Raw genomic sequence first — 25,002 nt, 5'->3', positions numbered from 1 at the left:
CTGCACTCTGCTTGGAGTCTGCTTAAGCCTCTCCCTTCTCAGGATGCCTGGGTGGCTCAGCTGGTTAAGTGTCTGCCTTCGGCTGGGGCCATGATCCCAGGGTCCCGGAATTGAGTCCCACATTGTGCTCCTTGCACAGCGGGGAGCCTGCTTCTCACTCTGCCTGCCTCTCCCTCTGCTTGTACTCTCTCTGACAAATAAATAAAAATTTTTAACAACAACAAAAAGACTCTTCTCCCCTGCCCCACTATGACTCACTCACGCTCTCTCTCACTCAAATAAATAAATAAATAAATAAATCTTTTTTTTTTAAATGCTCATGAGATGGTATGACCAATATATATTGAATGATCAAGTTCTTCTTGTTTCAAAACTTTCCTCAAATTCAATACCTTGCATTACTAGATTACTGAAATGGATAGGCTCTTTAAGGACACCCTTGCTCTGCTCTCACTTATCCATGTTTCCTCAAACATCAGCCTCCTGTAATTGCCTAACTAACCATGATACTCTCTAAGCCAAATCTCCATGTAGCATTTAAGGTCCGTGAGCAGTACCTAGTACCTATTCAATTCTATTCTCAGTTATGATCCAACACTGTTCTTCCCAAGCTGTGACCTAGCTTATTTCAGGAATTTCTTTACACAAATACTGGCCCTCTTGACTTCACATCTTCTCCTCAGGATGGTTTCCTGATCTGAAATATTTTCATTCTTCTATTTCACCCTACATCCACTATTAATTAAAAAACTGACCACCCAAACTCAACACCAACTATGTTTCACTTAGTGTTAACCAGTAGTTAGGTCCACTGTATAATCAAATCACTTTATTCTCTATACAGTGGTATACTATCACCAGTTTTTCCAAGTGGCCTATTCCTTAAGGTCCACACTTCTCTTTAATCTTTAGTTGTCTAATAAAGAAAATGGTTAAGTTTAATAGATGTTTACTAATGCCATCACTTTGATAGTTGGTTGACTGGGCTTCTCCTGGGGGCAGGAGACAGCAATGCTCCACAGTCTATTTAGTGACCTCTTGACAGCTAACAAAATATATCTATTTCATTTTCATTTCCTTTTCTAAGCTTTTTACCTATCTTTCCTGTGTGCTTCCTCTGTTTTTCCCCACCTTAAGGGAAAAAAGGAAAAAGGGGTGTGTGTGTGTATATGTGTGTGTGTGTGTGTGTGTGAGAGAGAGAGAGAGAGAGAAAGAGGATGTGGAGAAAACAGTTATCCTTCAGACTACATTCTAATTTGGGTCATTTTACCACATTCTTACCTCACCAAACTGCATGTAGTCAAAGCATGATCTCTGCACCACAAACTAGACTAAAAACCAAGACATATAAATTCTGCTGACCTCAGTATTCTGATGACACAAAATTTCAGAACATGAAAAATGGCTACCCAAAATTATAAAATATTTTCACGATACAATGTCTGGAAAGGTTTCCACTTTTCAAATATTAAAGCACCTTCCCTAGCAATAATCTTGGTTGATATATAAACATTTTTATATTTTGAGAATAAATGCCAATGATAATTATGCATAGCAATATGCACCTTTTGTTTCTAGAAGTCATTAAAAAAGAAAATGCTTCCTCAGGACTTTACCAAACTATAGTAAAAATAATATTAACTAAACGTCCCTAGAACAGTTTCAGCACATTTGGAAAGAGACATAATAAAACTTTTAACTTTTCTAAGGCTAATAAAGCTGAGTCTGGAAATTTCCCTCAGGGATATCTGAAGGGATAAATGGTCTAATACCACAAAAATCTGTACTAATAAAAGGGAGAATATTCTAACTCTAAATCAGTAATAACATGTATACACCCAGCAGATAAATACTTCCACACATAGATATTGCAAAATGTAGAGGTTCCTTTTAAATGAGACAAATCAAAGATTTGATGAAGTAATCAGAGAGACAGACAAGGCAGGATTTTTAAAGGTGGGGATGGTTAAGAGAAGCCAGACCAAACATAGTAAATGGCACAAAGTTACATAGGTTAAAAAAATGCTCAATTCATTTCCAGGGAAATGTTAATACAGTGTGACTGACACAAAGAATATATTTAGGGGAACAGTAAGCTATAAGGATTATTTGAGGCTGAACCAGAATATCACACAAAAGTTCTTCACCTTGTCATTTGCTAATATGTTACTTCATGGCTTTTTTCTTTCGCTCTTTAGCCAGTCTTCCTTTCATCACCTCAGACGGTGGGAGGCCTTTTTTCCTTCTCCTCTTGCAAAGATTTATGTTTTTATCCATAATTTTCCTGAAGCTTAATTAGTCCAAGACCTTCCAAATTCTCTCTGGCAATCTATGTGTCACTGGTAAGCATAACTACCAGAACTGCCTTAGTTAAATGCTAGTTTTGTCAAAACAGAAGTGTACATAATAAACACCACATGTTAACATGAACTGTTTCATTTTAATGGAACTATATACTTAAGCTTTTCATCTAAGAACATTACTTTGTATTATGATAGCTCAAAAATATTTATTAAATATTAAGTTTCTGCCAGACTCCATTCTAGATAAGCCTCAGGATCAATGGTAGTATCCCAAAGACATTAGGTTTATTTGCACCCAAAGTAGTCACCAAAATGGAGAATAGATATTCCTCCACTTTTAAGAACAGTTGTGACTGGTATGGTGCTTAAGGAATTAATCCTAAAAAAATTTCACTTGTGATGTGTTAATACTTCTATGTTTCTAATCTCACCTCCACTTTACTTCCCTAACCCTTTTTAATGTCAACAATAATCAATATATTTCCTTACCAGGCCTCTCAGTTACATTTGGGAGCTTAATTTCCCAAATCCTATGCCTTTAGCAGAGAATTATGTATCTCTTAGATTGCCACTTTAAGACCCATCTGATATTGATCAACGGCAGTACAAAAGGTTGCAGGTCAGAAAGAGGCTTGATAAGAATTTTCAGATGGATATATTTAGAAGTATGGCTATAAACTGTAATAATTTATTACTGTATGTATTTCAATTCCTCTCACCCAAGGACAGGAGTTTCTCACTATAAGGCAAGAAGAAACTCAGTTCAAGGTACCCCAAGCAATGTGCCCCTTCAAGAGCAAGAACAAGTGAAGGCATGGGTGTGCATTCATGCACCTGTAAAGGAATGGCTTTATAAAGCCATTTATACTTTGTGCTTCTCTGTCTTTCCCCTTCTGGACATCTTTCTTAACTCTGCTCCCACAACAAAGAGTAGGATCAATAGTAAAACTGAATAAGCATCCTCAGTCCAGTGAGGATGTTATAGGTTCTCTACTATTTTCTGACATGGGCTCTTCTAAGAAGAGAATACAACTGAAAAGTGGGAAAACCAAACAGTAACAACCAATCTAGAAGCTAACCAATAAAATCAACTCCAACAGAAACAATGGGCAGAATATGGCAAGAAACAAGGCAAACAAGTTGACAGATAAAACTATACTTAATAAAACTGTTCTCAATAATATTAAGTCACCACCACCAACCCGAACACATGCTGATCGTACACATAACCACCAAATACTTATTAACCTAGCAAATGCCAACAGACACCATTACTAAGTATTGAAGTTTACTGAAACTACAAATATACTAGAGATAAAACATTCTGAGACATCGTAGGCAGATCCTTACAGCTAACAATACAAAAAGTGCAAAACACACTCTTCTCTAGAAACATTTTTTCAACATATCCCAAAATTTCATGTAAATAATTTCAGGGAAAAGAAAAATGCTTGATCCCAGCAATTAACAGCTACATACAAACAAAACAAAATAAAAGACAAACACAGGAAGTTCCTAACACTTAAGTCTGTATTCTGAAACTCATGAAGCAAGAACTACTCCATGCTTTCTAATTCTCCATCTGTTCAAGAAATAGCAAAGTTAAAGGATGAGGCACAAAAAACATCTGACCAGCAAGAGAGGAAGCACGCAGCGAGGATGGATTCAGACAGGGTGTGAAATATGTCATTTTAGGAAGCAGCTAGAAGTGAAATTTAAGACGTGAGAAAATGGTGGTGACCAGGACAGGATTGACAGACCAGAGGGCACTTGTTAATTCAGACATTGCACTGTCCTTATATCATGCAGTTTCATTTCTTAGGTCAACTGAAGGATACAAAATCATATACAGATAAGGGGTCATATGATATAATGTTCCACAGCTACAAGTCTCCTAAGTTGACATGGTCACGTACTTAGGAAAGTAATCCAATTTTGAACTGCTGACGGTTTCAGTTCATTACTGATTTTATGTCTATATCTTCAATCTATAGGGAGCTCATATGTTATCACAGGTAGATGAAAAACGGCTGGTGTGTGGTATACATGTCCATTCCTAAACTGAAGAGTTCCTTGCTCCAGGTTTCACCTAAATTACTTCTGGCTAGCCACAAAGAATGTACCAATGTGCCCAGGAGAACGAATGTGAAGACTGATTAAAAAAATAACTGTCAATCTTCAAACCTGGGGTCAGAGTACAACAACAACAAAACCCATTAAATTGGGGAATCTGAAGCATAACCTCACTTCTGCCACTAAACAGTTATGTAATATTCAGTTATATACACCCCTTGCTTTCATCATCTACAAAATTAAGGGAATAAACTAAGTTTATAAACTTATAAACTAAAAATACTTCTGGTTGTAAGTTGTGTATTCTATGAATAGGATCTTCAAGAAACTAAGACTATTTTAAAACATTTGTAATGTATCCTTGGTTTTAAATATGAAGCACTCAACATGAGGTTAGGAGGCTTAACTTTAGGATTGCCCTACAGTAAAGGATAATTCAAGAGAAAGAAATTATAAAACTTCTTTTATAAAGACCAATTAAAAAGTTTTGTAAAGTTTACAAACAAAATGAATGATCTGAATGATTACAATACTCTATATATACACACACAGGTATTCTCTAACAACGCAGTGCTTCCACAGATGATCAAAACCCAATAGAATGAAAAGCAAAGAGGGAAGAAAAAGCATATAGGAAAAGTAATCCATGTCTACAGTTTCATCTTTAGGGAAACCATACTGAATCACTGCCAATACATAATCAAAAGCTCTGCAATAAAAACCCAGGGTACCAAAACAGGTACATGTATGATAGGGTTATGACCTTTGGTCAAAACCTTGCTTTGGACACTCACAGCATTCACTCAGGTTAAATTAAGGAGAGCAGAAGGGACTCTGACAAAATTAGATATGCTTCAAAAAAAAATGTCTGGGTAGGGCTTTATGGTTTACAAAATATACATTACCTCATCTCATCATCAAAACTCTGTGAAGTAGAAAAGGCAAGTGACTACACTGAGCTTAAAAAAAAAAAAATTCTCTCTCATACACACACACACACACACACACAGAAACAGACCTAGGGAGTCTATTTAACTCAAGATCAAATTAAGTGACAGCGCTGAGACCAGAATACCTATCTTCCAACTCAAATTCTATGTTATTTCCATTGGAGAACACTATTATCTTGTCTCTTAAACAAGAAAACAACAAAGGGGCAAAAGCCATTAACAACAGTGCCCTACATTTTACAGTTCATAAATTCTTATATATTCCTGTCATAATCTCTGACTCTGAAGGTAGTACCATTACTCCTATTTTATAATGAGAAAATTGAGAGCTTGTAATTTGGTGCCTAGTTACTGGAAATTGGAAAATACTAGTATGCACGTGCATATATACAGGGGTGGGGGGACGACAGCCAATCTTGTCTAAAAGTCTGAAAAAGGTAAACATACTGGTCATCAAAGATAATTTACCTACAGACCTTGAGATGTGAGAGCATAGTCATTCTCCAGTTTAAATAATCTGGGGACCACTGGTCCATAATGAATGACTGAAAAATTTCAAAAGCTTTCCAATCTAAGCCTTCTTCAATCAGAATCTCATACGATATTCTTTTAGGAACACATACAACTCCAACAATCTAAAGTGGGTCAACATCTCTGAAGGAACAATCTAATCAATTCAAGAGAGTACTGAAAACCACAGGCTTAGTGACATTAAAATATTTTGTATTTATTATACATACACATACAATATCAAACAAAACAAACCACTTACTAGAAATAACTGGAGTTACCAGTTTTGTGTCAACTTACCACTGAAATGCATTGTAATGGAAGTAGACCAAACCAAGACCATATAAAAAGGCAGCATTCTGTAAATAAAAGGAAAAAGAAACTTTTAAGAAAACCATTTGTGTCTAATGCATATGATGTTATTATAAAATAGTGCATTAAAGATATTTTAAGGTATTAAAACTATCCTGCATTACAATATATTACAATACATTTTTAGAACACCAGAATAACAGTGATGAGTCAGCAAACCGCACACAATCCAACTTGGAAAGATTCTCTGGTTTCTTTTAATCAAACCTGCCCTGAAATAAAAAATCTATCAGCAGAACGCCATGGACACATATAAAATAAAAATCTATTACTCAGGAATAAGAAAATGTTTGGATTATGCTATCCTATTCTCTCTTGCTTGCATCTGTATTCTTTCTCTGGTTCTTTGTTTCTTTAACTAGATTTAATTTTATGTTCAGTGCTGCCAGGAAGGTATTTACAATTCAAGGAAATGCACAATATAAACTTAAAACAAATTTTAGTGGTTTAAAAAAAACTGCTAAAATGACATCTAACCATTTATATTTGGGGCTTTAACATCAGTGATTCCTGGGGCGCCTGGGTGGCTCAGTTGGTTAAGTGCCCAACTCTTGATTTTGGCTCTGGTCACCATCGCAGTGTCCTGAGATCCAGTCCTGCTTGGTCTCTCTGCTCAGCAGGGAGTCTGCTTGAGATTTCTCTCCCCATCCTACCATGCCTGTTCTCGCTCTCTAAAATATAAAACTTTAAAAAAAAAAAAAAAAAGTAAACTAACATCAGTGATTCCTTTTGTAGTACAAAACAGAAAGATGCTTATTCAGACTCATTCTGACCTCTGGCCTCCGAATAGGAACTAGCTAGCTATACACCCTTTATTCAAAAAGGGGTAAATGTTTGAGTATCTAATACATGTTTTGCCAGTACGTAAGCAAATCTGTTTTAGTAAACCTTATCTGTTTAAAAAATAATAATAAAGGTTTCACACTGATCCTTGTGAAGAAATTTCTACAAACCTACATTCTAAAACCTGAAAATTTTAGACTTTTAATAAAATACTTCTTGCCACACAGTCTTGGGTTTTATTTCCCCAGAAGCCCATCCTGAGACAGAAGGTTTTAAATATAGTTTATACAGGAAGTTGCCCTAGGAAATACCAGTAAGGGAGTGGAAAAGTGAGGCAGGGAAGGGAAGGATGCCAATAAAGGGTGCAGTATGGCTGGTTATATAGCCGGCACTCAATCCTGCTGGGGATCCCTACTAGACAGTGTGGAACATTCTTAAAATCATCTTGCCCGGGGCGCCTGGGTGGCTCAGTGGGTTAAAGCCTCTGCCTTCGGCTCAGGTCATGATCCCAGGGTCCTGGGATCGAGCCCCGCATCAGACTCTCTGCTTGGCAGGGAGCCTGCTTCCTCCTCTCTCTCTCTCTCTGCCTGCCTCTCTCCCTACTTGTGATCTCTGTCAAATAAATAAATAAAATCTTAAAAAAAAAAAAAATCATCTTGCCCTAGGTGTGAGGGACTAGAGTACTTATCCCACAATCACTATGGTCACTGGTTAGAGAAAAGGAATCAGTGATGTTTAAAGTGTCAACCGAAGTGTAGACAGCTGGATGACTTTTGGCCTGCAAATGTTTCTTTTTAATACTAAACTTTGTTCAGGGCACCTGGGTGGCTCAGTGGGTTAAGCCTCTGCCTTCAGCTCAGGTCATGATCTCAGGGTTCTAGGATGGGGCCCCGTTTTGGGCTCTCTGCTCAGCAGGGAGCCTGCTTCCCCCTCTCTCTCTGCCTGCCTCTCTGCCTACTTGTGATCTCTCCCTCTGTCAAATAGATGAATATCTATTTGTCAAAATAGATGTCAAATAAATAAATAAAATCTTTTTTAAAAATACTAAACTTTGTTCTAGGATTATATTGTACACTTCCTCTGAATTCCAAGTACCTTTCTGAAACACTGAAAAATGTTTTAAGTACATCTTAAAATATAATAAATATGAACAATTAATTTTATTAAATCTTCATTACCCCCAGCCTTCCAAATGAGAAAATTGCATGCTACAAGAGTATTCACAGATACGGGGATTCACAAAGGTCTCAGACAACATCTATTTCAAAAGTTCATATTTTTAAAAAAATTTTTAATTTACTTGGAACTGGCTTTAATCAGGATCATTCATTTACCACCCCACACCCCACCCCCTGAAATATGCTGAGCATTTACTAGGTGTTCAGGGACACTCAAGGGTTGAACAAGCCAAACTGATTAAAACATACTTCCCCTGCAGTCAAGAAATGCAATTTGTGCAGGTGATAGGGACTGGGGGGAACAGTGATATTAAGAATGCAGGCATAGTTAATTCAGAGTCATCAAGTGTTCTACCCAGAAAGTCTAGATTTGAAAGACAACTGTCTTCATGGCTGAGTAACAGATTAACAACTTTCACCTATTTAGCTAATTACCCACAGAAGGTGGTGTGGGGTATGGTGGAATTTACTGAGGAGAATTTCTGCTTTCAGGAAATACTTGGCCTCTCCCAACCTCCTTAGTTTGCTCCTAGCTTATCCTTCCCACTCTAGGAAATCTTACCCTATCCCTGCCACCTCATAAATTCTATCAATTATTTAAGATCCACTTTAAATGACATCTTCCCCCATGAAGCTCTGCTGCTTCTCCCACCTCAACCCAGAAGTAATTTTTCCAACCTCTAAATTTGGCCTCAGCACAATGTCTCTATCCTACTACATTATTAATAGTAAGAACTTAATTTAATGCAAAATGCTAATATCATCATTTCTTTTTGAAGGTTCTAACACCCTGTGAGGTGGTGGAGAGCTTCCTTTATAGAATAAAGAAACAAGGATCAGAAAGATTAAACAACTTGCTCAAAAAGTCAGGTACTAAGTAGTGGACATAGGAATTGAATCTAGGCCTGCCTCCAGAGTTCACTCTTAACTACTGTATTTTTGTTATTTGTGTACTGATTAAGCCCTATCTCATCAGACAAAAATGCTACAGAGGCAGGAATGATAATCATGTGTGTATTCCGTTATCACCTAACACAGTGCCTTCTACACAGCAGATGTCCGAAGGTTTAGCAAATTGAATCACCCAGTATTTAAGCTCAATTATTAAACTCAGCTCACGAGATGACACAGAATTAGTATGAGTAACGGTTCCTATTAACCAGGAGCTTATATATTTCAGCAAGGAATTAATTTTTCCATAACAGTAAACAATGTAATTCAAACTTTTATTGAGCATCTATTATGAGTCACAGCAGTTATCAGCACTGGGAAGAGCTGTGAGCAGACAAAAATCCCTACCTCAATGAATTTACAATTTAATGACAAAAGATTATGAAATTAAGTGCATAATAATATATTCCAAGCTACAACCATTTAAGAGTTAATGAAGTATAATAAGGACTAGGAAAAGGGGAAATACTTGGGTACTGTTCTCAAGGATAGCTGGGAAAGGAGAAGAAAAAACAAGCCTCCTCAGCCAGGGGTTCTAAATCACCCACCTTTAGAAACTGACCTGGAGGTATGAATGGCTATATGCTCTTACATAAATGAATTCCCTCCCAATGTACAATCTCACCACAAATGCCAAGAGCATGCCCACTGAGAAGCATCCGCAAGGATGCCCTGAGCAAAGGCACTGTTATGGAAATTAATTTAAATTTGATGTAGTAATTCTTCAACCTATGAGGAGTTAGGGGAGTAACTTTCTGGGATTTAATAAATATACTCCTGCTTCACTACAAATCTTCAGAAGTTAGAGTATCCATACCAGGAGTCAGCAAGCTATGACACATGGACAAAATCCAGCCAGGCACCTGTTTTTGTAAATAAGTTTTACCCGAACATAGCTACATCCACCCATTTACTTACTGTCTATGGCTGCTTCCAGCTCCAAAAGAACTGAATAGTTGCAAAAGAGAGACTATCAGGCTTTGAAAAAAAACCTAAAATATTTCCTCTCTGGCCTTTTACAAAAGAAGTTTGCCAACCTCTGACCTTGACTGGATTACAGTACCCATCACCAACCCAAATTAAGAAATTATAACTTGATGAGACAGCTATCCACTTACACTGGAGGTTCTTATACTGTGCCTACAGTGAAGTTATTACCACGGATGTGGCTCATTAAAGTTAGCAGTTCACCAATACCAGAGTCCACAGTAGTGTTTTCACTGATTCCCAACATAGCTCTTAAAAAACTCCTAGGGGCACCTGGGTGGCTCAGTCAGTTAAGTGTCTGCCTTCAGCTCAGGTCATGATCCCAGGGCCCTGGGACTGAGCCCCTTGTTAGGCTCCCTGCTCCCTGCTCAGCGGGGAGAGCCTGCTTCTCTCCCCTGACCCCCAACCTTTTCAACCCACTTATGCTCTCTCACTCCATCTCTGTCTCTCAAATGAAAAAAAAAAAGAAGAAAAAAAAAAAAGAAAGAAAGAAAAGAAAAGAAACAAACACACACACACAAAATAAACAAAGTCCTAAGTGCCCTGCTCCTAAATCAGAGCTCCAGGCCTAGTTGTGAGAGGGGAGCACTCTGCAGTCCTCTGGAGTTAGGACACTATAACCTTTATTCTTCCTAGCTGTTCCTTAGCTTCTTTTCAGTTTCCCCAGACTACTTACAAATTGAAGGGAAGGTCACTGAGGGTTCTACTTCCATTTTCATGAACATACTTATGTAAAAGTGGATCGGAAAGCAAGAGTAATAAAAGTTGGCAATGTGACACAGTTCTAGCCAGTGAGACAAGCAGATTCTACCATGGGGTTTCAAGGAAAGCTAGTGCTTTCTGTGCATAAATGTTTCCTTTCCTCCTCTTCTTCCTTCTGTTAGTATGTCATGGTCCCCAGAGTAATGAAGGTGTTAACAGCCCACCAAAGTGGAATGAAAATTACTTTACCCTGAAAACATCTGAACAATCAGCAGCCACAAAAATAAACATCTAAACTAAAAGGAGCATCCTGAAATAAGTTGCTAATGACTCCTCTCCAAGGGAGTTTACTGATAGGGAAAATACTGACCCTCTGCAGAGGAAGTATGAATTCAGATACCCATCAGCATCAAAAAGTCCAACACAACTTTCCCTACCTTCCCAATAAAGCCCTAACCCTGCCTCCTAGGCATTTTAAGTTCAAAAAAACATTCCATACTTTCCCAAGGAAGCCCTAAAACTCCTTCCTGTTTTGTTAGGTTTATATGTAAACTTTTATCTCTGGCTACTGAGGGAATTACTCCTTACTAAGCAACTCTAGCAGGCACCTATAACAAAAAAACAAAATTTGTCTTTTCTTCTGTTAATCTACTGTCAGATAATTTGCAGACCACTCCCCCCTCAACCCAAGTAAAGTACTTCCTCCCAACTAAGACAAGCAGCAACCCTTGTGTAAAAATCAGACCAGGCAGGCACTGGAGTGGCAGACATAGACATGCCATAAGATTTAATTTCTTTAATTTGAGAGAGCATGCATGCCCATAAGTTGGGGTGGGGGGAGGATGGACAGAAGGGGATGAAGAGGGAGAAAATCTTGAGCAGACTCCACGCTGAGCTTAGAGCTCACTCAGGGCTCAATCCCTTGACCCTGAGATCATGAACTGAGCCAAACAAAATCAAGAGTCGGAGACTAAACCAACTGAGCCACCCAGGTGCCCCCTCATATCATGACTTTAAAGGAAAACATGCTTAGCAGCACCTGGTGGCTCAGTCCGTTGAGCATGGGACTCTTGGTTTCAGCTCAGGTCATGATCTCAGTCAGGGTCAAGGGGTTGAGGGATTGAGCCCTTCATGAGCTCCAAGCTCAGCACAGAGCCTACTCAAGATCCTCCCTCTCCCTCTCTTTCTGTCCCTCCCCTCGCTCAGGCGTGCACACATGCACTAAGAAATAAAATCTTTAAAAAAAAAGAAAGAAAGGAAAACACACTTTAAAGACAAAAGAGTGCCAGTAAATTTAAGATCAGAACACCCTCCCAGCGCCACCACCACCACCCTTGAGGCCAAAGACACTTTCTATTTACCATGGTTTGGGTTTTTTTTTTTTTTTTTTTTTAAACAATGAGACATATACAGCTTTATTTAATAATCTGTAAAAAGTTGTACTCCGGCAGAGTGATGCATTCCCTATCTCGGCTGAAAGCGAACATTATATCTGAAAAGCCCCTTCCTAAGATTCGGAACTGCGTAACCCTGAGCTTACATCTGATGCCCTCAAGAGCTGGGCCCTTGCTGTGTGGCAGCTGGTTTCATCCTCCTCCCAGCAATACTCTGGCTTGGCTGCAGTCCCTCGCCCAGCAGTCCACTAAGCACAACTGCAGCTGCACAGGCTGCCCTTACACACCGGCCCCTTTCCTCTCTTCTTTAAGAATTGTCAAGAAATGGGTTCTGTACCAATTTCATTTCGCTTCCACTACGTCAGCTGAAGTCAAGGGTGTGCCTGAGACACAATATTCCGCTGAGGTCTGTGCCTCTTCGCCCAGCTGGTTCTCACCATCTGCGTAATTTTCAGGCCATACCTCTCCTTTCTCAGAGGACTGAAGGGTGGAGAAACACTCTTCATCACAGACCCAGGAGGCACTTCTTGGGGCTATCTCGTAAGTGGTATCAGACACTGTGGCGACAGCAGTTCTGCTCTGGCACAGCAGAGGCCTGGTATTTTGTTTTCCATCTTCCTGTGCTAAGAGAGTGCAGTAATGATGCCACACTCACTTCTTAGGAAAAACTCCATGTTGCATCAGAACTTCATCATTCATGGGCTTTTAAAAGAATATGTCCCTCCCTTTTATTTACAGAATAACATATATGAATGCATTTGGACAGGAGGTGGCTGGCCACCCTGCCTGCCTCTCTATGTTAATAGGCTCCCTTCTATTGGTCACCGTCAATGTAAACACAATCTTCCACATTTCTCAGAGCTCCTGAAGTCACTGCAAATCGTGTTGACCAATTTGGAACCAAAAGAGAATGCAGTGGCCTGCCCAACCTAGAAACTTGTTCTGTATATTTCCCTTAAAAACACCACGAAAATGAAAAAGAAAAAAAGGTCCCCTTTTTTTGCAGAAGCTCTACAAGAAAGCATATCTAAAATCACAGAACTATGCACACACAAACACAGACACGCATGCTCACACACATACATCAGAATCAAAGAATCCTGTCAGATATGTAGTTGGGAAAGCACAAGGAAAGGCTGGCAAGAGAAAATATGGAAATTCGATCAGCTAAAGATGCTGGAATGTTACAGTGATGGCAAGGAAGAGGTTCTTGGTACATACAAAAAGGAGGGCGGGCAGGCAGAGAGAATGATAAATCCAGGATACCAGAGACTGTCAGTTGGCCATGCAGGAGTTAAAGATAGATGCCAGTTTGCTGGATGAAATGTTATATTATGGAGTGGTTGTCTGAAGGAGGGTGGACTTGCATGGTCCGGGGGAGGAGTATCTGCTTAGCAGGACACCTCCATGGTCTGGTGTCTGTCCACAACATCAGGGGATTCAGAGGATTCTTGAGTTCCATCTGACTGATTGCTGGTGACAGATCGGCTGAAGGCACTTTCTCCAGAGCCGATGCTACTCGAGGTTGAGTGGGTTCGTGATCGGGCAAGCCGGGTCATGCTGGCAGATGGTATGTAGCCCATTCCTTGCAAAAAGTACTTGAAGGCCTCGGTGAGCTTTCCAGGCTGTACTACTTGGGGCAGTCCACCACAGTCTGCCATCTTTAGCAAAGTTGTGTTTATAGGGTTCAGGCGAGAGTTGCATTCAACCACAGCCTCAACTGCAGGTGAACTGTCCCCTACCACCAACAGAGTAGAACACTTTAATGTCTTCGATTTGTTATCGTTTTGGCCCAGCAAGGGTCTTTCAATCTCTAGGTCTCTGCGTCCGTTATAAGAACCCAGGAAGAGCTGTAGGTTTTCTTGATTGATATCTTGGGCAATATGCAGCCTGTAGGTCTGAATCAGGTCCAAGTTGGCCTACAACTCTTCCTGACCAAAGTGATGAGCCAAAATAATGTCCACAACATTGGTTGTCAAGCCTGAGAGTTTGGAAGCTGCCCAGTCAATCCAGCCTTTAGCACAAGGGTCAACGTTAATGAGCACAAGGCCTTCCACGAGCTCTGGATGATTGAGTGCAAATCTGCTGAGGATGTAAGCTCCAGCTCCGACTCCAATCCCAATGATGCTTTTCAGACTTAAGTGGGTAAGAACAGGAGGCAGCATCTCAGCCAACTCATCCATTGTGGGGTACTGGTACCCTGTTGGGAAAGAGGGTGCACCTTCCTGCTGGCCTGGGGCATCCACGTGACAGACAGCAAAGTGCTGGGTGATCTCTTGCATATCTTCAAAGTTAAAGAATGCATTGAAACAGGATTTATGATTGAGGCCAATGTCATGGTATGTCAGAATAACTGGTCTGTTTCCCTTTGGTAGGCCTCTGATGGTGACATGGACCACACCGTGAGTTGTTTCTATGTCATGTTCCTGACAGTCAAAGTCCTGGAAGTTTCGTGTACCAGTCTCATCATTTAGAAGTGGTTTGATCTCTGTGAGTTGAACATCCTGAAGTTCATCCATGAGGACAGATGAGAGCAGAGGATTCTCAAGAATAAATCAGTAACTCTGAGGCGCAGGCAAGCGCCAGCAGTGCAGCAGCAGCAGCAGCGGCAGCGGCAGCGGCAGCGGCAGCAGCAGCGACGCAGGCTGTGAGAGGGGCGGGGGCTGGTTTGGGTTTTTTGAGGAAAGATTAGACCTAGCATCCTACAAGTGTGCAGCAATAAGCAGCAACAGTAAAAAGGCAGCTGTTTCCCAGACAAAGGGAGGCTGGGATTAACAAAAGAGGCTATTAGTAAGTTAATATTCAAGCTTCTAAAAACTTTTTTAAGAGAAGACCAAAGCTAAAGCTAGTCATTTCGGGCAACTAAATGGTTCTAAATGATGAGATTACCAAGATATTGTTAAATATGAAATCTCTGGATAGAATAGCAATTTGATTGTATTTTTATACAGGAACATCATTAAGAAATAAAATCAAGCCAAACTATTAGAAAAATAACAAATTTCTTAATTTTATTCTTCTCGGATACTAATCACACATAGCTAGTGATACACAATGGGAAGAAAAAAATCTGCTGTTCATCCTATCTGGGGACCAAAAGAGGAGATGGGGAGGCTGAAGGCATTGTAAAGCTCAGGAACAAATTTCCAAATGCCTCCAGTTACCTCTACCTGTTAGATATATTACAAATACCTGAAATTCCATAAATCTTAGACTGAAGAGGAGTCTGATGTTCTAATGGTACTAAAGATTTTAGATAGTGGTACAATCTCACCAATTAAACACAACAAAAGTAGTCCTGTTTTTGTTTTCATCTCCTTCTCACCCTAAACCACATTAATTCTATTCATAAAATTCATTTTATAACCTAAAAGCCTTCGAATCGATCCCCTTTCCATTCGTAGTCTTTCTCTAGGTAAGGACCTCTACTTTGTCTACCTGGCCTCTTACAAGTTTCCTAACTCTTCTTCCAAATTCTAAACTCCCCCACCATTTCCCTCCTTTCAATTACGTTCCACACCACTGCCAGTGAGCTTTCGAAAACTCTTACATGACACTCTTCCATTTAAAATTCCTCCCAAAAGTCGCTACAACCTAGTGTGACTCAAAGGGGTTTCATTTTATGAACTTTGCTCAAATTTTCCCAATCTCATAGCCACCACTTCAATAAGGACAAGTAACACACACATCTATGAATAAAAAAATATGCTCTTATGTGTTTCTGTGATTTTAAACATGTTTGCTTCCTCTGCAAAAAAAAAAAAAAAAAAAAAAAAAAAAGGCAAATGCCATTTTTCCTTCAACTCACTTCTCAATCCGGCAAATTCCTATTCATCCTTTAACACATGACTAACCTCCTCTTTCTAGTAGTAATATCTGGTGCATTCCCAAGCCCAAAGAGAGTCAGGGGTTTTGATACTTATTTCCAAATGAATATCCATGTCTATTACAGATATGCTCTTATCTCCTCCACTAGAATATGAGTCTAATTAGTAGAGATAGAACCCAATTCATCTTTTGATTCCCATGGCAAAGCAACTGCGTATGTAATTTACTTAGGAAAGTTTTGCTGCTGAATAAATCAATCTCTAACAGCCTTCAATAACCTGTTACACACTTTTTCATCAAAGAATTTAATACTTTGCTAAATTCAATGTATACTGAATCACTTCCTTAATTTGGACACTTAAAAGGGTTTTTCCAATTATAATAATATAGCAAAGGAGATTGCTAAAGCTCATTATATCCATCATGTCCAAAACCATAGCATTAGAGGAGAAGTTTGCTCCCAAATCCTATGCATAACACTGCATAGTGATCAAGAAATCAGACTACAAGGGCCATCAGACTTGGGTTGGAACTCCAATGTTGTTATTTATTACCTATTAAGACTCATGAAACAAGTTAATTAATTGAGTCTCTGTTTCACAGTGTTGCTTTAAGAAATTAAGTAAGATCATACATATAAAATACTACCTGGCACATGAGATTTTTAGAAAAAAGATATAATGTATCTAACACCTCCAAAAATTTATCTGGCATGTGATAAGTACTCAATGGATAAAGCATGATACATAAAATTTCTGATTAAGTCTCACATGCTGTTTAAAAAAAAAAACTGCACATTAAAAATAAGAGGACTTAGAAATGAAATAGAGTTATGGACAAGAGTACTCAAAAATCTATGCAACATATGGGGCACTTGGTGGCATAGTCGGTTAAGCGCTCAGCTCTTGGTTTTGGCTCTGCATCATCTCAGGTCCTGGGGTGGAGCTCCAAATTGGGCTCCACACCCAGCATGGAGTCTGCTTGGGATTCTCTCTCCCCTCTCTCTCTGCCTCTTAACCCTGTACTCACTCTCTCTCTCTTTTTTTAAAAGTAAATAAATAAATCTTAAAAAAAAAAAAAAAAAGCCATGCAACATTATAACCAGACTTCAAAAATAGTAACTGGTATCAGGAGACAGGCTGAACCATTCAAGTGGGAAGTTGAGCATGGTCATAAGTTATGAGAGTTGATACTAAAAATGAACAAAACAGAGGTGCCTGGGTGGCTTAGTCAGTTAAGTGCCTGCCTCCGGCTCAGGTCATGATCTCAAAGTCCTGAGATCAAGCCCTGCTTTGGGCTCCCTGCTCAGCGGGAGTCTGCTTCTCCCGCTACCCCTCCCATCCTGTTCATGCTCTCTCTCTCTCATAAATAAAAAAAATCTTTTAAAAAATGAACAAAAGAATGAAGTTGGAATGCTGGCAACCCTTTAATTAGAGCAGAGCTGGCAGGTACTGAAAATAGGTGAGAGCTGTGACTGTAAAAGACTGGGGATGTGCCTTTCTAAGGAAGAGGATGCAGGTACTCATGTTTGATTTTCTTAAAATCCAGACTATAGCACTCCTGCTACTAGTGCAGCAGCCATCTGAGAGATTTTCTCTTCCTTAAAGAGGTTGTAATCATATTCCCTTTATCTAGAAAAAACTTGTGAAACAATAACTTTCAGGTCATATAGACATAATTATAATTCCTACTGGCCAATTAACATGAGGTTAATTTGTACTATGAGTACAGTCTGTTTTGTAACAACACGTACCCTCCCTTACAGTTTTCTATCCTCTTAAGACCAGACGAAATACATTTCTCAGCCTCCCTTGCAGCTAGGAATGCTCAAATTATTACATTCTCATCAATGAGGTATGTATGAAGGAGGTGTATGATCTCATGATCCCCTTAAAGGAAAGGTTTGTTGCCCTCTGCTTCCTCCTCCTCTGAGCAGCTCCTCAGAATGCAGAATAAGCTCCAAGGCATCAGAAAAAGGCAACTCAAGAAAGGAAAAATACAGACCAATGCCAATTATGAACAAAAAAGCAAAGATACTGGGGCACCTGGGTGCCTCAGTCGATTGAGCTTCCAATTCTTAGTTTTGGCTCAGGTCATGATCTCAGGGCTCAGCAGGGAGTCTGCTTGGGATTCTTTCCCTCTGCCCCTCCCCCTGCTTGTACTTGCTCTCTCCCTTTCCCTAATAAGTAATTTTTTTTTACATTTTTATTTATTTAACAGAGAGAAATCACAACTAGGCAGAGAGGCAGGCAGAGAGAGAGGAGGAAGCAGGCTCCCTGCGGAGCAGAGAGCCTGACGTGGGGCTCGATCCCAGGACCCTGAGATCATGACCCGAGCCGAAGGCAGTGGCTTAATCCACTGAGCCACCCAGGTGCCCCCCTAATAAGTAATTTTTTAATGTAAAAAATTAGTGACCCCAATCATTTAACAATGATAAAAACTTATTACCAATTTGAACTTACTTTAGAAATAAGAGATTGGGGGCGCCTGGGTGGCTCAGTGGGTTAAGCCGCTGCCTTTGGCTCAGGTCATGATCTCAGGGTCCTGGGATCGAGTCCCGCATCAGGCTCTCTGCTCAGCAGCAAGCCTGCTTCCCTCTCTCTCTCTCTGCCTGCCTACTTGTGATCTCTCTCTGTCAAATAAATAAATAAAATCTTTAAAAAGAAAGAAGAGATTGGTTTAAACAGAAAAAATATAAAACTATCTCAGTGGATGCAGAATATACATTTGCATACAAAAGAAAAATGCTGACTTTTAAAATGATATTTTTAACAGTCGGCTTTTGGTAAAGAAGTCTCTTCCTCTTCTCGGGCACCTGGGTGGCTCAGGGGGTTAAGCCTCTGCCTTTGGCTCAGGTCATGGTCGCAGGGTCCTGGGATTGTGCCCCGCATCGGGCTCTCTGCTCAGCAGGGAACCTGCTTCCCCCCTCTCTCTCTGTCTGCCTCTCTGACTACTTGTGATCTCTGTGTCAAACAAATAAATAAAATCTTTTAAAAAAAAAAAAGAAGAAGAAGAAGAAGAAGTAGAAGTCCCTTCCTCTTCTTGGTTTATTATCTACCTAATAATAATAATAACAATAGGTACTGGTTTTTGGTAAATTAGTCCCTTCCTCTTCTTGGTTTGTTATTTACCAAATAACAACAACAACAACAACTGTAAGTAATCATACTTAATGGTAAAACATTTATAACATTCCCTTTAAGGCGGCAAACCAACAAAGGTACTCTAGCACCTCTTTCAAACAACACTGTGCTGACATCCTAATTACCACAACAGCAGGCAAAAAGATCAAAAAAATTATAAATGAAATAACAAAAAACCCATTAATTACAAAGGCAGGGTAGTCTACACAGAATCCAAAGTAACACAGACAAATTAGCCAAGTTAGTAAAAGTTAGTGAAACTGCTTGATAAATTTAACTTAACATATAAAAGCCAACTGCAGTTCTATATATGAGCAGAGATCTTAAAAATTAAAAGGACATTTATAATAGCAATAAAGCTATAAAATATACCTTATAATATGCTAAGAACATCGTGGAAAAATTATATAAAATATTAAGAAAGACAGTTGTCTCTTTACAATGAGAGTTTTTTGGTTTTTTGGTTTTTGTTTTTTAACATACAAAGTCAACGCAATTTCAATCAATCCCTGGAAGTCACTGTGTTTTATTTAAATTTAGGACTCTGATTTCCAGCACTACAGAAATTGACCAGATACTGAACAAATACTGAGACAAACCTAAGCCTCCAGATCTGTGCTACTTGTTATAAACTCATTTACTATCTATCTGGTCCTTGCCTTTCTTTCCATACTTTTGAGTCCTATACCCCCAAAAATAACCCCAGGCTCTAAAACAGTAGTCCACAAACTACAGCCAAATTTTTTCTTTAAAGCCCAAGAGCTAAAAATAATTTTGACATTTTATAATGGTTTCATTGTAACTCATTAGTTAAGTACCTACAAAACAGCTGATGTTGTCTCTTGGCCCACAAAGTCTAAAAGATTTACTATCTCATTCTAAAGTTTTTGGACCTCTGCTCTAGACCAAGAACTTAGTTCCCTAAACACCTACTGATTGTACTTTTTCATGTGTTGGCTCAGTTCTCTTCTTGGAAAGCCTCTCCAGGTCACTTAGCTGGAAAACTGCCATTTGTCCTTCCCTCAAACTGCAACTTCTCTGTGGAGCCTTTCTAAACCCTCAAACTCTCCCATACCCTTTATTCAAAGACACACACTTCTGCCCCCCTCATGGCCCTCAACACCTCCAAATATATCACTTTCCAAAGACATATGCTCGTTTGCGTCTCCCCTCACAAGAATATGGGCAACTTGAAAGCAGGATCTTACTATCTCTGTATTGCCAACAAAGCCCTTGTCTATGAATGTAAAAGCCAAGTTAGTGACTGAGGTAACTAGTATAATAGAAAAAGCTACTGAAAAGTCAGAAGATGAGCGCAGATTCCAAGAGTTCCCTAGTTTCTGCAGCTTTTAATCAATGGTTCTTTTAGATAAGCGTACTACCATAATTCAGAAGCTTTTTTCTTTTCTTAAATTCAAGTTGGGGGAAAAAGGAGAAAGAGTAGGTTTTGTGTATTTTAAAAGTTTACAATTATAAATAAAAATGTATCAGAATTATTTAATAAAGTCTACTTAATAGAAGTCATCAGGAAGCAACAGAACTTCTTGCCATTTTAACATGTAGCTTACCATCTACTATCTGTATACTCAAATACATAGCAGCATTAACAGCATACACACAATTTTTTTATTCCTTTCTACTTCGTACTATAAACCATAACAGCAATTTCTAAACTTTCTGACTCATGAAAAGACCTTAGGTTTTGCTGCTATTGTTGAAGGGGATCAGGACATAATACTCCAAAAGTATGACACTTTGGCTAAGAGTTATGCTGAGCTGAAGAGATCTGAGTTCCTCAAACCTCTCATATGTTAAAAGCAGAGCCTCCTAAAAGAACCCAAGTGTCATAAATTCCCACCAAGAGAGGTATTCTGACTCTGTCACAAGATTATAGTATCTCCCATCTATTCTCCTAAGAGCTCATTTATTTTCCCAAAAAAGCTGTTTCCCTGTAAGCGCCCTTTCTCCCTCTCATAACCTACTAAGTTGATATATAGCTCCAAATTCTAGCCACCCTTGGAGTTATACATCACTGAATTCTCCCACAGGTATATGCATCACATGTGTCAACTATTTTTTTCCCTCCTGTTAATCTGCCTGTCTTAGGTAATTCACAGGCCCTAGCCATGAACCTTAGTAGTCAGAAGAAACTTTTCTTCCCTACACTGTTTTTTTTTTTAATCATTATGCCATTTCTTCATGGTAAACAGAGTTGTTCAGTAAGTAAGCTTTTATTATTAGCTAGCATTACAAAGGTATTTATTATAATCAGTAATAGTCAACATGTAATGGCATGATAGAATAGTCATGAGACAACCGGCAAATTTTCACTCATTTTTGACTCATTTGTACTGAACTAGGTAAGAAAAAATATAAGCTCTCCAGAAATAAAATTTTTAATTACATAATAAACACTATTCAATTTTGAAATGTTAAACAAAAATTAATATTTAATCATGGTTTATAGATCAATGATACCTAATTGTTCATTCTGAACTCCAAAAGGCTCTAACAAAAACTAAAAGTGATAATGAATCAGCTACCAAAACGCTTTAGATAGGAAAACCCTACTTGAACTGACAGGAAGTCTTTATTTAATTACCCCTTAATATAACCAATCATACTATCACTGCAGAGATGTAAATATATTACTACAGGGGATCTTATTTAACACAGTAAATGCATTATTATGTTTCTAAAATCAAAAAAAAAAAAAAAATCCACCCAACTCTACATAATTCTGAATGCAAGAATTTCAGATAAAGAACTGGGGCCTACAGAATGGCAAATCACTTTATTTTAGAAGCTCTAATTATAGAGGACAGGTTTGAAGAAAGAAGTGCAACTAAAACTCAAGAGATAATTATCTTAGTCATTTTTTAAAAATCCATCATATACTCATATTCTTCAACTTACAATACACTGTGGATATAAATCACACAAAATTAGACAAAACTATAAATATAAAAAGTTAAACCTAAAAATCATAGTCATGAACATGAATTCTGATCACTACCACCCTCACAAATAACACTGTTACAGGGGTGCCTGGGTGGCTCAGTGTAACCTGGCATCGGGCTCTCTGCTCAGCAAGGAACCTGCTCCCCCTCCCCCACCGTCTATCTGCCTCTCTCCCTACTTGTGATCTCTCTTTCTCTCTCTCAAATAAATAAATAAAATCTTAAAAAACAACAACAGTATTAACTGTTACATTGTTTATTGATGTTTAGAAAACAGAAATTAAAGGAAGTAGCATTAATGTCTTTAAGTGACAATTCTGGTACAAGTTCTTGAATCCTGAGAGAATTAAAACATCTACCCCCACACTTAGCCTGGACCTGAGAACCTAAATCACACCTGAAAGTCTATCTTATCTTGACTTTGCTAGTCCTTGGTTTTCATTAGCATTACTTTACTTTTCCAGGTCTCCTGCCCAGGCACATAGTCCATTATTATGATAACAATCCAACTCATCAATGAAAAGCATCAACAGTAGTTTGAGGCTTAAGATTCTTTGAATCTCTTAACTCAAATTCCTTGCTTGCTATAACCACCATTTCTAGACTATTACATTTGTAGAGATTCTTACACAATGAAGCTTCCAAACTGAAAGACTTGTCTTAAAGTTTCAATCTCAATCAATTCTGACCTTATCTTCTTCCCTAGGATACCAACAAAGCTTTGCAGAGGTGGTGTTCTTCTTTAACATAGTAAGCAATAAACTCAGGTATGTGTTCTGGGTATTTGGGGAGTCAGCTTTTGGAACCTGGGAGGATCTCAAAATGCCTCTTAAGAACTCTGTACAATTAGAAACTATCAATGATAAATTATTCCGATAGCTAATTAGTATTCCATGTATGGGGAACCCCATAATTATGTTCTCTTATTATTCAAAATATCTATAGTAGGTTTTTAAATAACAAATTTTACATTTAGTTTTCCTTGTATAGGTAAGATTAGAGGGGAGTTCCATGACTGGCAATGGTAGACTAATCTGTTTTGGACTTAAATCCCAATTCCTTCTTCTACCCAAGTAATTATAGCTAGAAAGGCCGGCCAAAATATTGTTTTAAATCTGTTTTCAGGCATCAGACAACTACCGGGGCATTATGAACTTGCAAAGTTACCATCAGTAACAGTCTAAATTCATTAAAAACCAAATTCCTTCTACCACAAAATGAATAAATTGTGGCGCTGGCATGTAACGAAGTATTATACAGCAATGAAAACAAACTACTGCAATATACAACTACAGGGATGAATCTAACATACACAGTACTGACTGAAAGAAGACAAGACTTTAAAATATGCTGCACAACTACATTTTTATTAAGTTCAAAAGCAAGCAAAATGGTATTAATACGTTATCACACCACTGCTTCCAATAAATAGGCTAATAATGTAAGATGACACTGGTGAAGACTCTCCTAGAGACAGTAACTATGAAATAACTGGTTTACAGAATTTATAATACATAAAATAAAGCAGCTAACTAAAGGCACTGAAGAGTAAACAAACAGGCAGATTCTAGTGGAAAGATGTAGTCTGAACAGTGGCCCCTAAAACATCTATATCCTAAATCCCCAAACTGAGAATATTTACCTTACACAGCAAAAGATACTCTGCAGTTGTAATTAAATGGACTGTTAGATGGTAAGGTTATCATCCTGAATTACCCAGGTTAGACCTGATGTAATCACAAGAGTCCTTAGTAAGAGGGAGGCAAGAAAGTTAAAGGCCAAAGAAGGCAATGAGGAGACAAAATGCAGTAAGATACAGAGCCATGAGCCAAAACAATGTGGGAAAACTTCAGAAGCTAGAAAAGGCAAAAGATTCTGTAACAGAACCTACAGAAAGAACAAGTCTTAATGACAATTTGACTTACCTAAGACTCATTTGGGATTCTGACTTTCAAAACTTTAAGATAATTAAATTTGTGTTTTTAGACACTAAATGTGCGTTAAGTTGTTAAAACAACAAATGGAAACTAATATGAAAGGCCATGCTTAGAGAAGGAAAGTTGTATGGGTTGAGTTCCATTTTCCCAGCTATTAAAACTTGCTGCCAGGTATAGCACATGTGAGAGTGGGTCACTAGTAGAAAAAGCAGTCTTTCTAATATAGAAAACCTTAAGACTGGAACCAGGAGAAATCACAACCCACTAAATAAGGAAAATTCCAAAAAAGAAAGAGCCAGAGAATCCTAAATTCTGTCTATCCACATGTCTGACTGACTCCTGTATCCAAGTTAGAGACTTAGAGCTAAATTAAAGACAAAAGATCTAAATTGATACTTAAGTTGCCACTGGAAGAAAGTTGAGTTTGCAGTTCAAGTCCAATAAAGATAACTGCCTGATAAAAGAGAAAGGTGGGGGGACCTCCCTAGAAGGAAATAATAGAACCAAGAGTTAGCATAATTTTCATATGTCCAGGTCCTAAGCCAAAATTACAAAACATACAAAGATCCAGGAAAACAGAACATACTCTCAGGAAAGAAGAAAATCAACTGAAACCAAATCCAAAATGATAAAGATGCTAGAATATGGCAGACAAGGGGTGCGTGGGTGGCTCAGTTGGTTAAGCATCTTCCTTTGGCTTGGATCATGATCCTGAGGTCCTGGTATCAAGCTCCACATCAGGCTCCCTTGCTCAGTGGAAAGCCTGCTTGTCCCTCCCCCTCCGCTGCCTGCTTGTGTGCACATAGGCTCTCTCTTTCTGTCAAGTAAATAAATAAAATCTTTAAAAAAATTTTTTTTTAATTTAAAAAAAGAAAATGGCAGACAAGGATTTTACAGTTCTTATTCTAATTGTCATCAATAAAACATGCTC

The 25,002-nt window shown here is 38.6% G+C and overlaps 1 protein-coding gene and 1 pseudogene across 7 annotated transcripts in view; both read right to left on the bottom strand.

Annotated features, from left to right (window-relative positions):
* The window catches only part of KDM6A (lysine demethylase 6A), a 211,951-nt gene that overhangs the window by 99,922 nt on the left and 87,027 nt on the right, over positions 1–25,002 (bottom strand). For all 7 annotated transcript variants that reach the window (XM_045994863.1, XM_045994860.1, XM_045994866.1 and 4 more), the window contains exon 5: positions 6,137–6,195. In XM_045994863.1, the coding sequence (XP_045850819.1) occupies positions 6,137–6,195 (59 nt within the window). The remainder of the gene's footprint in view (positions 1–6,136; positions 6,196–25,002) is intronic.
* Positions 13,178–14,832, bottom strand: LOC123934795 (annotated as a pseudogene).

This window comes from Meles meles, chromosome X (assembly GCF_922984935.1).
Source record: "Meles meles chromosome X, mMelMel3.1 paternal haplotype, whole genome shotgun sequence".
Classification (NCBI taxonomy): domain Eukaryota; kingdom Metazoa; phylum Chordata; class Mammalia; order Carnivora; family Mustelidae; genus Meles; species Meles meles.
Note: the sequence above shows the minus strand (reverse complement) of the source record. Positions and strands in the feature narration are given on the sequence as shown.